Source organism: Crocuta crocuta, unplaced genomic scaffold (genome assembly GCF_008692635.1).
Source record: "Crocuta crocuta isolate KB4526 unplaced genomic scaffold, BGI_CrCroc_1.0 scaffold367, whole genome shotgun sequence".
Taxonomy (NCBI): domain Eukaryota; kingdom Metazoa; phylum Chordata; class Mammalia; order Carnivora; family Hyaenidae; genus Crocuta; species Crocuta crocuta.
This window is the reverse complement of record NW_027527936.1, coordinates 4,760,531-4,773,916: the sequence shown is the minus strand read 5'-3', so window position 1 is coordinate 4,773,916 and position 13,386 is coordinate 4,760,531. Positions and strand designations below refer to the sequence as shown.

Here is a 13,386-nt window from a genome sequence, read left to right as displayed (position 1 = left end):
TTTTGAAAAGCACAGTGATTCTACATTACAAGTAATCTTTAACAAGCTACCACTTATTGAGCTTTGGTGTAGTATCAAAGAATATTACCTACAAATATCTGATGAGGCTATTAAAATATCTCTCCCTTTTCCAATTGTGTATCTCTGTGAAGTCAGGTTTCATCATAGAATACACCCAAAACAATGTATCACAACTTATGGGAGAATCCAGCTGTTTTCTTTCTTTTTTTAAATGTATTCATTTATTTTGAGAGAGAGAGAGAGAGCGTGTGCAAGTGAGAGCAGTGGGGGGTGGGGGGCAGCACAGAGAGAGAGAGAGGGAGAGAGAATCCCAAGCAGGTTCTGTGCTATCAGTGCAGAGCTGACACAGGGCTCAACCTCATGAACCATGAGATCATGACCTGAGTCGAAATCAAGAGCCTGATGTTTAAAAAACTGACTGAGCCCCCCAACTGCCCCCCAACTGTTTTCTATTGACCCATATATTAAAGAGAGCTGCAAAAAGTTTAAAGCATGGCATTCTTCTCACTAATTGTTTTGTTTTCAAAACTTAATGTTTTCATAAAGATGGCATTTATGTTACCATGTAATAGTATTATTATTTTTGTTTTAAAAATGAGTTAATTTTTTTTTAATTTCTCAATTTGAGTTTTTAATATGGTAAATATTGACAAATATAATCCATATAAACAAAAGTTCTTTGGGGCCCCCAATAATTGTTTTTTAAAGATTTTCTTTTTAAGTAATCTCTGTACCCAGCATGGGGCTTGAACTTACAACCTGGAGATCAAGAGTTGCATGCTCCACAGACTGAGCCAGCCAGGTGCCCCAAGGGTCCCCAATAATTTTTTAAGAGTGTAAAGAGCCAGAGACCAAAAAGTTTGCTAACTGCTATCGTAAGAGAGTAATTCAAGTCAGTTTAAGCTGAAGCAATCCCTCAACTAGTCAACTACAGGAACAAATTCCTTGAAAACATCTACTAGATATGGGGTTGAATGCTGTTCTTACTTAATAACTAGTTCTTACCTCAAATACATGCTGTAATTCCCAAGGCTTCTGGTTGTTTGAGCTAGTAACAAGAGAGAGTATCTTGCTGCAGAAGGAAAGGGTAGTCAAGTTTCAGGCCTTCTGAAGCCAATCACTCCATGGCTCCCTTTTACCCATATACCCAGGGAAATAATTATTTAGTAACTCCACCAGCATCCCAAAGTGAAGGAGAGGCAGAGTAGGGATAGGCTGCTTTTATGGATATGGCCTCAGGTCTTTCTCCCCTCCTACCCCCCAGTGACATCTAACCGAGCTCTTATTCTTTTGGCTGGTAGTCTGGGAAAAATTACAAGTCTGACTGCTGTATCCCCAGCATCTACCATCTAAGACATTGTTTGGCACATATTTGGCACTCAATAAATATTGTTGAGTAAAGTCAAACTCCTTTATTTTTATTGCAGAATTTAGACTGTCTCTTAATTTGCAAGGAGCTAAAGCAACACAAGATTTAAGAGATGGACAGAAAAAGAGGAAGCTACTAAAAGATTAGGAAATTGCAGGAATGTGTGAGAGAGTGGCCATTGTTTCTGTTATCTGCTATAGCTTTTAAACCACCCCAAAACTAATGGCTTAAAACAACATTTATTATTATCTCTCACAATTGTTGTTGTCTAGATATAGGCATCTGAGGTCTCACATGCAGTTGCAGCCACTTAAGTGGACTCCCTGATTCCAGGGAGTCTATTAACACAGCTATCAGAGTGATCCTTTAAAAGCCTGTCTTATCATGGTCTTCCTCTGCTTAATTCAAGGTCTTCACAATGGCCTACAAGACCTACAAGATCTTAATTCTCCACCCCCTCTCCTCTTTGACCTCTACTATCATTCATTCTCCACCTGGCTTACTTCCCTTCAGCTATATTGGCCTCTCTACTGTTCTTTGAACATGCAGTCTTCTCTTCAGGGCCTTTGCACTTGCTAGCTAGTCAGCTTGGAAGGCTCTTACCCAAGATATCCATCTGACTCACTCTCTTCAAACCATTATTCAGTGTCGCTGTCTCTCTCTCTCTCTCTCTCTCTCTCTTTAATGTTTATTATTATTGAGACAGAGAAACACAGCATGAGTGGGGAAGGGGCAGAGAGAGAGGGAGACACAGAATCCGAAACAGGCTCCAGGCTCTGAGCTAGCAGTCAGCACAGCTGTTAGCTGTTCGACGCGGGGCTCGAACCCACGAACCGTGAGATCATGAATTGAGCTGAAGTCGGACGCTCAACCAACTGAGCCACCCAGGCACCCCCAGTGTCACCGTCTCAACGTCTTCAATGACACCCCTACTCCTCCCAATTTCGATGATTAAAGGTGATTGTTTTCCATACCATAAGAGTCTGGTTCAGAGAGCCGATGTGAGTTGCCACATTAGACTTTGCAGACATTGAAAGCCTTGGCAATCCCTGGCTTGCAAGGGTATTTGGCTATTTCTCCCCTGGGTAACCCAAAACTGCGGCTCCCAATGAGCTCTCTTTTCAGAGTGGTAGTCGGGCCAGGTGGTAGAATGAGAACTCCCTAAAGCAAGAGACCGTGGATTGTTCTTGCGCAGATTCCAGGAGCCCAGCACTGGGAAACACATTCAATGGGCGTTGATGATTTGTGAATGAACGAAAGGACACAGACGACCCCGCCTCCTCGCCTTATAGGGCGTGCTTTTTGTACGGAATCTATTGCTCGACGCTCGTCCCTTCTTGCGGGCCGGCCCAGCGCCTCCCATCGATCTGTTCGGCCGTCGCGCGCCTGCGCCTTTGGGCTGTCAGTCGGAGTCGGCGTGGGGAGCGCTGGGAGCTGCTGTGGCGCGCGGGGAGTCGAGAGGTAAAGCTGCGGCGTTAGTGCTTTCAGGCCCCTTTCGAGCTGGTTGTTGGGGGTGAGCACCGCGGTGGGGACAGCCGGGCCCCGCTTCATGTTGGGGACGCAGGTTCCTCCATTCCGGCCGAGGAAGGCCTCAGGCGATGGACCTGGCCAAGCAGCTAAGTAGCTGAACTAGAAGGGATCGTGGGGAGAATGTGAGCCAACCACCTTGTGCAGTAGACGGAAAGGAGTTTCAGAGAGGAGAAGATGTGCTTGAAGTCACACGAGTGAGAACCCAGATCCTGGACCACTCAGCACACTGCCTGAACTCTTTCCACTTCGCCCCTTCATTTATTTATTCTGCCTATTTTTAGTTGTTTAGGGGCAAGCCAATGAAATATAAATAGGAATGCAGTAAAGTCCAGATGAGAGACCAATTATGATAGTGTTTTATCTTACCAGTTTACAAAAGGAGAGGCAACTAGTGCCATGATGGAGGCATGTGTGAGATGCCATGAACCCCCACTCTAAAGCTTAGGAGGCAAATGAGACTCATTGCTGTGATTCCTATCACCCAGAGTCGTGTCAGTGACATTGAAGCATTTGACAGTCTGTCTGGTATCATGGTTATGTTGATGATTATCACCAAAAGCCCCTCCGAGAGCAGAAACCGTAAATCCTAGTAACTTGGGGTCTAATGTCCCTTCTGCACATGTTTGAGCTTGACTTTTACAGGGGATTGTTGTGATGTTCACAGATGCTTATTCCACAAACACCGAGTGCTAGGCATCTGATGGAAATTGTGATAGGTACTGAGAATACAGTGTTGTGACAAACATAGTCCCTGTCTTCAAGGAACTCCCAAGATACAGACTTTTAAATATATGTGCAATAAAGCCTGGAAAGACAGAGATGATCTGTACATGGTAGAATGGAAGCACCTAAGAGGGAAGGAGAGTAGGAAAGGTTAGGAATGGTTTTTTAAGGAAGATGATTCTTGGACTAAACCTTAAGTAGGTGATTTCTAGACAAAGGAGAAAGGTAACCTAGGAAGCAAGAAGAGCAATACAGAGACCAAAATTATGCAACAGCCTCTAATGATGTCAAACACAGTGCTTATTGTGGGATTGACATTATTTTCTGTGCTTTACATAGATTAGCTCATTTACTCTTCAAAACAACGCTCTGATGTAGTAATTATCCTCATCTTAGAAAATAAAACTGAGACGTAGACAATTTATGAAGCTTGGGTTAGAATTCAAATCCAGCCAGTCTGGTTCAAGGGTCTGTGAGCTTAAACCAGGTCCCCTTCTAGGAACTGAGGACGCTTAGAGTTTTAAATGTCAGGCCCCTAGTCATCTCATCTAGAAGTGGCAGAACCAGAACTCAAAATCAGGTGTTTTGACTCTGCAAGGTCCCATGCTTTTTTCATAATAACATCAGATGTGATCAGAGTTACCCAGTACCACACTGAAGTTAAATTCCAATCTAAGGCAATGGTTGCTGAAATTGAAATTACCGTATCTTTAAGTTGTGGATGTTGTGCAAGGAGCCTTCACTTTGTGCCTTGGGTGTACCGGGTGTAACTGCTGCAGTTTAAATAATGAGGAGGGGCCCAGGACTGATCATAATTATGGTGAAGGTGCAGCATTATTTGCCAGTTTGGTTTCAGATTTTTTTTCTGAACATTGCATATTACACTGGTACTTGAAAAGTTTTATCATTTGCTGTAAATCAAGGAGTACTTTTATTTTAAACCAGTAAAGATTTATGACCTTTTCCTGTGCGCCTTTTTTGTGGTAGCTGCTGTAAAGAGATTGTTTTGAAGATCAAACAGGTTTGTTTATTACCTTGAGTTTAGAAAAAGGAATTAATCTGATATGTTTCTACTATTGGGCTTTGCAAATCTAGGTTCGATACATCCCTACATTTGTGTTTATAGTAATATCTTTCATAGTTGGGGATAATAAGATGAGAGCAGATGGCTGAATTATTGGAGGAATCTTAAGTCATATCATACTTTTTTTCAGAGATCTAGTATGCTTGTATTTATGCTGTTAATTCTAGTCAGAAGTATCCAAATTTTTTTAAAGAAATTATAACTTTCTTTAAAGTTATAATGCCCACTTGGTAAACTCTTACTCCTTCAAGAGTCAGCTCAAATATTACCTTCCTGTAAAACTCCCTGTCTTTTCTAGGAATACTTAGATATTACCTTCACTATATGCCTACTGCATCTTTGATATATTCCTGCCATGACACTAATGATAGTGTATTGTAATTTACTGAATTTTTCTTCTCCGTTTAACTATGAGCACCTCAAGGAAAAGGGCCAGATTTCTTTAATTCGTATCTCTCCTTCATCCCATCTCCCTTGGCTGGAGCTGAGAGTATATATTGGTGAATCAGAAAATGTGATAAAAGTGTAGCTAAGGAGATTTTCTTATTGTGGCTGTTGAAGTTGGAAGTGACACATTTGACATAAGTGAATATCAGTAACCTAAGTGAAATAGGGTTAGTACTATGTGTGTGCTTTGGATTTCGTTACCTTTTTTTTCTGTTAATTGTTTTTCTCTGTGATAGCTGTTTGTGAAAATGGAATTTCAAGCAGTTGTGATGGCAGCTGGAGGGGGATCTCGGATGACAGACCTGACTTCCAGCATTCCCAAACCTCTGCTTCCAGTTGGGAACAAACCTTTAATTTGGTACCCACTGAACCTGCTTGAGCGTGTTGGATTTGAAGGTGAGCTATGGCAATGAGATATTCTCATAAAACTTTGGAGTTGTTTGATCACAATGATTTATCAGCTTTATGAGAGTGAAAGAGGATGAATAAGAGAAGACCAGGACTCGGCATTGGCTGGAGACTGGCCTCTTTAAATTAAGAACATAGAAGTACTCTATTGCTATATAAAAAGGTTAAGAAGATAGTACTATTTCTGTTTTAGAGCTGCTCTCTGTAGTGATCCAAGATGACCCTTGTAAGGATATCAGAAAGAGCACAGTGGGAATCTGAGTCAGTACCTCATAGTCAGTACTTACTATGAATCTATATGTACCAGGTAATATATTAAGGGGAACAGAATTGAAAAGATAACTCAGGCCCTGATTTCTAGAACCTTAAAGTCTAGTGGGGAGATACAAATATATAGAGAGGGGACAAGACTACAGACATTAAAAAGATAGTGAATATTATAAACAACTTTATGGTAATACATTTGACAACTTGGATGCATATTTTATTTTTTATTTTTTAATTTTTTAGGGGTGCCTGGGTGGCTCAGTCGGTTAAGCGTCCAACTTCGGCTCAGGTCATGATCTCATGGTTCATGAGTTCCAGCCTGCATCAGGCTCTGTGCTGACAGCTAGCTCAGAGCCTGGAGCCTGCTTCAGATTCTGTGTCTCCCTGTCTCTCTGACCCTCCCCTGCTCATGCTGTCTTACTCTCTCAGAAATAAATAAAACGTTAAAAAATTTTTTAATAAAAAAATAAAAATGTTTTTAAATGTTTCATTTATTTTTGAGAGAGAATGCGCGCAAGCAGAGGAAGGTCAGAGAGAGGGGGGACAGAGGATCCGAAACAGGCTCTGTGCTGATAGCAGTGAGTCTGATGTGGGGCTCTAATTCATGAACCATGAGATCATGACTTGGGCTGAGTTGGATGTTCAACTGACTGAGCCACCCAGGTGCCCCTAGATGCACACTTTTAGAAATATTGCTTTGGAATCTCTATGAAGTGGATTTGAAGGAGTCAAGGCTACAAGCAGGGAGATGAGTTGGGAAATTGATACAGAGGTCCACACCAGCAATGAAGAGGACCCGAACTAAAGAAGTAGCACTAAGGATGCAGAAGAGGGAACATTTGACAAAGTTGATGATTGATGGGGAGGGAGAGTGGAAAAAGAGATGAGTTTCCTCTACTTTTTGCTTGGGTGACTAGGTGACTAGATGGTGATACCAGTAACTAGGAAAGGTAATATGAGTCAGGGAACAGGTTTAAATGAATATAATGAGTTCAGCTTTGGCCACAATGAGTTTGAGGTGTCCTATAGTTAAATATAACAAATCTGAGTACCAGATGGAAGTAGTATCAGATCCTGGAGCACACTCTTGTATTCCAGGTTTCATTCCACTATGAGAATTGCCTTCATGAGACAGACCCATGAACATTTCTATGTAGTAGTCTATATGACATTGATATTAAGAGATATGTTTTAGAGGTGCCAGGATGGCTCAGTTGGTAAAGCGTCCAACTTCAACTCAGGTATGATCTCACAGTTCATGAGTTGGAGCCCCACATCAGGCTCTGTGGTGACAGCTCAGAGCCTGTTTCAGATTCTGTGTCTCCTTCTCTCTCTGCCCCTACCCTAATCACACTCTGTCTTTCTGTTTAAAAAATAAATAAACATTTTTTTTTTTTTAATTTCAAGAGATATGTTTTAGGAGCACCTGGGTGGCTCAGTAGGTTGAGTGGCCAACTCTTGATTTCAGCTCAGGTCATAATCCCAGGGTCATGGGATGGAGCCCCACATTGGGCTCTGTACTAAGTGTGGAGCCTTCTTGAGATTTTCTCTCCCTTTCCCTCCCTCTCTCTCTCCCTCTCTCTCTCTCCCTCCTTCTCTGCCCCTCTCCCCCACTCATGCTCTCTCTCCCTAAAATTAAAAAAAAAAAATGATCTGTTTTAGAAAATGCTTTTTTCTTCCTTTTTTTTTTTCTTTTTTCTTTTAGAGAGAGCATGTGCGAGCAGGGGAGAGGGGCAGAGGGAGAGAGAGACAGAATAGATGAGTGCCTCCTAAACACAGGATTTTGGAGTTTAATAGCAAAGTCTTTGTTCACTTTCTTCATATCACTCGTCAGTTTAGAGAAGTTAATATTGGATTTGCTTAGCATTTTTCTTTTTCTCCACACACAAGAGTCTTAGTCCAGTTATTAGCCTGTCCCATATTTGCAGTTACCCCCTTCACTCTATCCACTCTACCGAAAAGGTCCTCTCCAAAATGTTACCATCTCTTTGAAATTCTAAACAGCATCAATCACCTTGTCCTTTATGGTTCCATCTCACTTTGTTTTTCTATCTCAATACCACCCCAGGCCTGTTTTATGCTATAATTAGTGGCATTGAAGACTGATATCTCTGATATCTCATTCATCTTTGTAATATTAGCATTTACATACAGTGTGTACTAAAGAAATGTTTGTTGGACTTGAGTTTATTTTGACCTATCTCAAAGGCCATCCCTTCCAGAAAACCTTCCTTTGTCATTTCTATGTATAATTTCTCCATCTCAAGTTTTTTAAGAATAGGAACCATGTTGAGTTCATTTCTGACTTCTCAGTGCCATTTTTCCTTTTTATGTTAAACATATTTGTATTTATTGGATGAATGAGTTAGTGACTAAAAGAAAGCAAAGTGGGGAGTGGAAGAAAGAAGAGAGAAAGGAAGAGAGTTAAATGATTTGGATAAGTAAGAAAGAGGAAGGAAGAAGGGGAAAATATGATTACAGTGAAAGGGAGAGATAATTGTTACTTAGAACACTATCATGGAACAAGTGGAAATTGTTTCACTTTAGACACACTAAAATCTGATCTTCGAAAATCAGCGCATGTTGCTGGTAATTACATTACCCTACCAAAGATCCCAAAGATAACAAAACCCCAAGTTTCCTGTCATTGGTTAACAGCTATATGGATAAGATAAAGACATCTGTTATGTGGAAATTGCCTTTTAGTAGGGTTCATTGTCATCCTCAGTGAAACACTTATGGCTACTTGGTGGGAAGTGGTGATAGCTCCTTTGTAGTGAGTGGAGATTTTAAAATGTGATCCTGTTTGTATATGATTTGATGAATGCTCTTCTGAGTTCTTTATAACAAGAAGTAGCATGTAATCTATTAAAGTGTGGGCTCTGATCATCAGAACTGAGTTTTGTCTTGAGTCCATTGCTTACTAGTGATGTGACCCTGAACAAAGTCACTTAATATCTTTTAGTACAGGTTTCCTCATTTGTAAAATGAGTTTTTGTAAGAATTCAGAGAATACATGTAAAATACATTGAAAACACTCAATAATATTAGCTATTATTATTAAATTTAGAAAGTGGGGCACTTAGGTGTCTCAGTCAGTTAAGTATCCACCTGACTCTTGATTTCAGCTCAAGTCATGCATGATCTCACAGTTATATAAGTTCGAGCCCCATGTGAGGTTCTGTGCTGAGAGCGCAGAGACTGGTTCAGATTCTCCCTCTCTCTGTCCCTCCCCTGCTCACATTCTCTGCCTCTTTTACAATAAATAAACCTAAAAAAAAAAAAAAAAACCCAAATAAATCTAGAAAGAGACCAAATCTAATTGAAATAGTGAAACCACTATCTAAATGAATGAGTTTTTGTGTCTTTCCTTCTTTTTTTCTTCCGTGCTGTAGAAGTCATTGTCATTACAACAAGGGATGTCCAAAAGGCTCTGTTTGCAGAATTCAAGATGAAAATGAAGCTAGATGTTGTATGTATTACTGATGAAGCCGACAAGGGAACTGCAGATTCTCTGCGCCAAATATATCCAAAACTTAAGGTAAGAAACTTTCTTAATTTTTATTGTTTATTAAAGATAAATACCACCTTATATTTTCCCAGTACATTGCAGCCATTACAGCTTACAATGCTTTTTTTTTTAAATATATTCTTGCATCACATATTTTGTTGCCTGGGTACTCTTCATTTGCTTTCTATTTTGATTATTTTTTTTTAAAGTTTATATATTTATTTATTTAAGTAAACTCTATACCTAACGTAGGGCTTAAACTCAAGATCAAAGGTCCCATGCTCCTCTGAGCCAGCCAAGTACCCCTATTTTGATTATTATTGAAAATTTAGGCATTTAATTGTCACAGTCACTGGTTTCCAAAATTTTTGAATAATTGTACAACCTATAAAAAAATATACTTCAGAGGTGCTTTAAAAGATTCCATTTAAATGAAGTTCATGAACAAACAAATTTCATCTATAGTGATAAAAATCAGAGCAACAGTTGACTTTGCAGATGACAGATTAACTGGAAAGAAATATAAAGGAACTTTCAAAAATTCCAGACTCCCACCCCTGCAACATGTTAACATTTGACCTTTTGGTCTACTTTGATTAGATACTAACAAGGGCATATGGATATGAGAACACAGTATCCCTAGTGGCCTGTGGCCTATGAACTGAGAAATATCTGCTGTAAATTGTTCTTAAATTGATGTCCTTTGGAAAAAATTCTGTCTGTGTGATAATGTTGCCATCTTGTTTGAAAGGGGGAGCCGACTCTCCAGGCATTTGTGATGACTACAAACGTGTATTAATATTTTCAACCTATCTATGCACTGAAGAACAAAAACTTCAGGCAGAGAAGGACAAATATCATATGTTTGCACGTATAGGAGGATTAGGAGGAACTTGACGGAGGAACAAGGGGGAGAAGAAGGGCGGAAATGGTGGGGGAAAGGGAGAGAAGCAAACCATGAGAGACTCTTGAATGCTGACAAAAACTGAGGACTGATGGATGTGGAGGGGAGGGGGCATGGGCATAGAGGAGGACACTTATGGGGATGAGCACTGAGTGTTATGTGGAAACTAATTTGACAATAAAGTATTTGTAAAAAAAACAAACAAAAAAAGAACAAAAACTTAGAAATGTACATGGCCTTACCCTCCATCCCACCTTTATTGGGAAATAATTTGCATACAGTAAAATACACAGATATTAAGTATGCAGGTCAGTGAATTTTGACAGATATATACAACCTGATTTCCATTACCCAAATGTAGAACATTTTCATTACCTCCAAAAGTTCCTTTGTACTTGTTTTTAGTAAGCCCTCCTCAACCTTCCAGCCCCCCAGCCCCCTGAGTTAACTCATAGGTTAACTTTGTTCATGAACTACATATAAATGGAATCATACAATTTTAGTCTGGTTTCTTTAGTTCAACATAATATTATTTAGACTCATAATGCAAGTATAACGTGTGTGTGTGTGTGTATGTGTGTGTGTGTGTTTTATTCCACTGAATATATGTACCACTGTGTACTCATTTACCTGTTGATGGTCATTTGGGGATATCATAAATAAACTGTTAGGAACATTGTTCTACAGCTCTTTTTCTGGAAATATTCTAGGTTACTAGAAACTGCCAAATAGTTTTCCAAGTGGTTATATATTATTTTATACTTCCATTGACAATGTGTAAGGATTGCATTTGCTGCACATCTTCATTAATACTTGGTTTCATCTTCATCAGCCTTTAACATTTTAACCATTCTAGTGGATATTTATGGAGTAGTATCTCATTGTGGTTTTAATTTGCATTTCTCTGATGGTAATGATGCTAACCACTTTTCCTTTTTTTTTTTTTTGGTAAAGTTCATTTTTATTTATTCTGAGAGAGGGAGGGAGAGGAGGGGCAGAGAGAGAGGAAGAGCTAGAGAATCTCAAGCAGGCTCTACTGGCAGCATGGACTCAGGGCTAGAACCCACAAACCATGAGATTATGACCTGAGCTGAAATCAAGAGTTGGATGCTTAACCAACTAAGCCATCCCGGCACCCCGCTTAAGCACCTTTTCAAGCATTTGCCTGTTTTTAAATTGAGTTGTTTACCTTTTTATTATTCATTATAGAAATTCCTTGTATATTCTAGATGCAAGTCTTTTATCAGATATGTGTTGTGAATACCTTTTGCCAGTCTGGCTTGCCCTTTTACTTTCTTTTATTTATTTTTAAATGTTTGTTTATTTCGAGAGAGAGTGTGTGTGCACACGAGAGCAGGGGTGGGTCAGAGAGAGAGTGGGAGAGAGAATCCCAAGCAGGTTCTGTGTTGCCAATGAAGAACCCCATATAGGGCTCAATCTCACAAATCGTGAGATCATGACCTGAACCAAATTCAAAGGTCGGACTGGGCCACCCAGGTGCCCCTGCCTTTTTATTTTCTTAATGGTATCTTTTCATAACCAGAAGTTTTCATTGTTGATGAAATTCAGATCACTGATTTTTTTCTTTTACAGTTAATACAGTTTTTGTGCCCTTTCTAAGAAATCTTTGCTTGTGAAGATACTCTCTTATGTTTCTTCTAAAAGGTTTAGCTTTTATGGTTAGATGTCTACCCCATCTTGATTTAATTTTGTTATGTGATTTTTTTCTACATGTATATTTGTTGCAGCACCATTTGTTAAAAAGACTTTACTTTCCCCATTGAATTCCACTGGTGCCTTCCCTGAAAATCAGCTGACCATATATGTGTGGCCAATTTCTGTTTTCTCTACTTTGTTTCATTGTTTTTACTTCAATACCACATTGATAATGTCTTCATTATTTTGGATTTAGAGTAGGAATTAAACTGAATCTATAGATCAGTTTGGGGAGAACTGATTTCTTAATATTGATTCTTCTAATGTTGAACATCTATTTATTTAGGTTTCCTTTAGTTTCTCTCAATAGTGTTTTACAGTTTTCAGTGTAGAAGCTTTGAACATCTCTTGGTAAATTTTTCCTAGGTAAATGTTTTTAATGATGTTATTTTTTTAAATGTTTATTTAATTGAGAGAGATAGAGCACACGCTCAAGCAAGAAGGGAAGGGGCAGAGAGAGAGGGAGACAAAGGATCCAAAGTGGGCTCTATGCAGCAACGAGTCCGACATGGGGCTCAAACCCACAAACTGTGAGATAATGAACTGAACTGAAGTTGGACACTTTAACTGACTGAGCCACCCAGGTGCCCCTGCGTGATATTATAACTGGTGTTTTTTACTCTATTTTCAAGTGTTTATTGCTTGTATATGGACCTAAAATTGTGTCTTGTATATTGACTTTGTTAAATTGTAGATCCTTTAGGATTTTCTATATACATCATCTGTTGATTGTAAGTAAAAACATTATTACTTTTTCCTTTTTAATTTTTATGTCTTTTTTTTTTTTTTTAACTTGTTGCCTGGCCAGGGTCTTCAGTGCAGTGTATAATAGGCATTTTCCATTCACTTTTGGCCTCTCTTTTTGTTTTTCTATGCTTCCATCCAAGTAGGTTTTGGTGTTTCTGACTGGAGTGGAGTTTTCCAATACCATTATGTTGGGTATGTTACTTTCTGGAGTGCAGCTGCTTATTTCCTTAGGGAAAATATGGGAAATTTCACTAGGAAAATGAAATGGTAATTCTGCTCTTTCACAGGAACAGAGGCCAAGTTTGCCTAGAAGCTTAGGGTGCTTAGTGGACTTGCCAGGGGCTCTTTGAGCTACTGTCTAAAAGTTTAGGATGGAGATATAATCTCTCTTTGCTCCCTAAGTCTAAATCTTAGAAATATTTTTACCCTAACCTGGAACTGGAGATCCTAGAAGTCTCATGGGAGACCTATATAACTCTTAGAGGCTTGAAAAGTAGTAATAACAACTATAAATAGAAGAGGGCGTGTGGAGGGGCGCCTGGGTGGCTTAGTCGGTTAAGCGACCGACTTTCGCTTAGGTCATGATCTCGCGGTTCGTGGGTTCGAGCCCCGCGTCGGGCTCTGTGCTGACTGCCAGCTCAGAGACTGGAGCCTGTTTC

The 13,386-nt window shown here is 39.6% G+C and overlaps 1 protein-coding gene across 1 annotated transcript in view; it reads left to right on the top strand.

Moving 5' to 3' along the window:
* The first annotated feature begins 2,784 nt into the window (after positions 1 to 2,784).
* The window catches only part of EIF2B3 (eukaryotic translation initiation factor 2B subunit gamma), a 120,105-nt gene continuing 109,503 nt past the window's right edge, over positions 2,785 to 13,386 (top strand). The window contains exons 1-3 of the mRNA XM_077752204.1: positions 2,785 to 2,851; positions 5,411 to 5,570; positions 9,245 to 9,390. Coding sequence (XP_077608330.1) covers positions 5,423 to 5,570; positions 9,245 to 9,390 — 294 coding nt within the window. The 5' untranslated portion in view covers positions 2,785 to 2,851; positions 5,411 to 5,422. The remainder of the gene's footprint in view (positions 2,852 to 5,410; positions 5,571 to 9,244; positions 9,391 to 13,386) is intronic.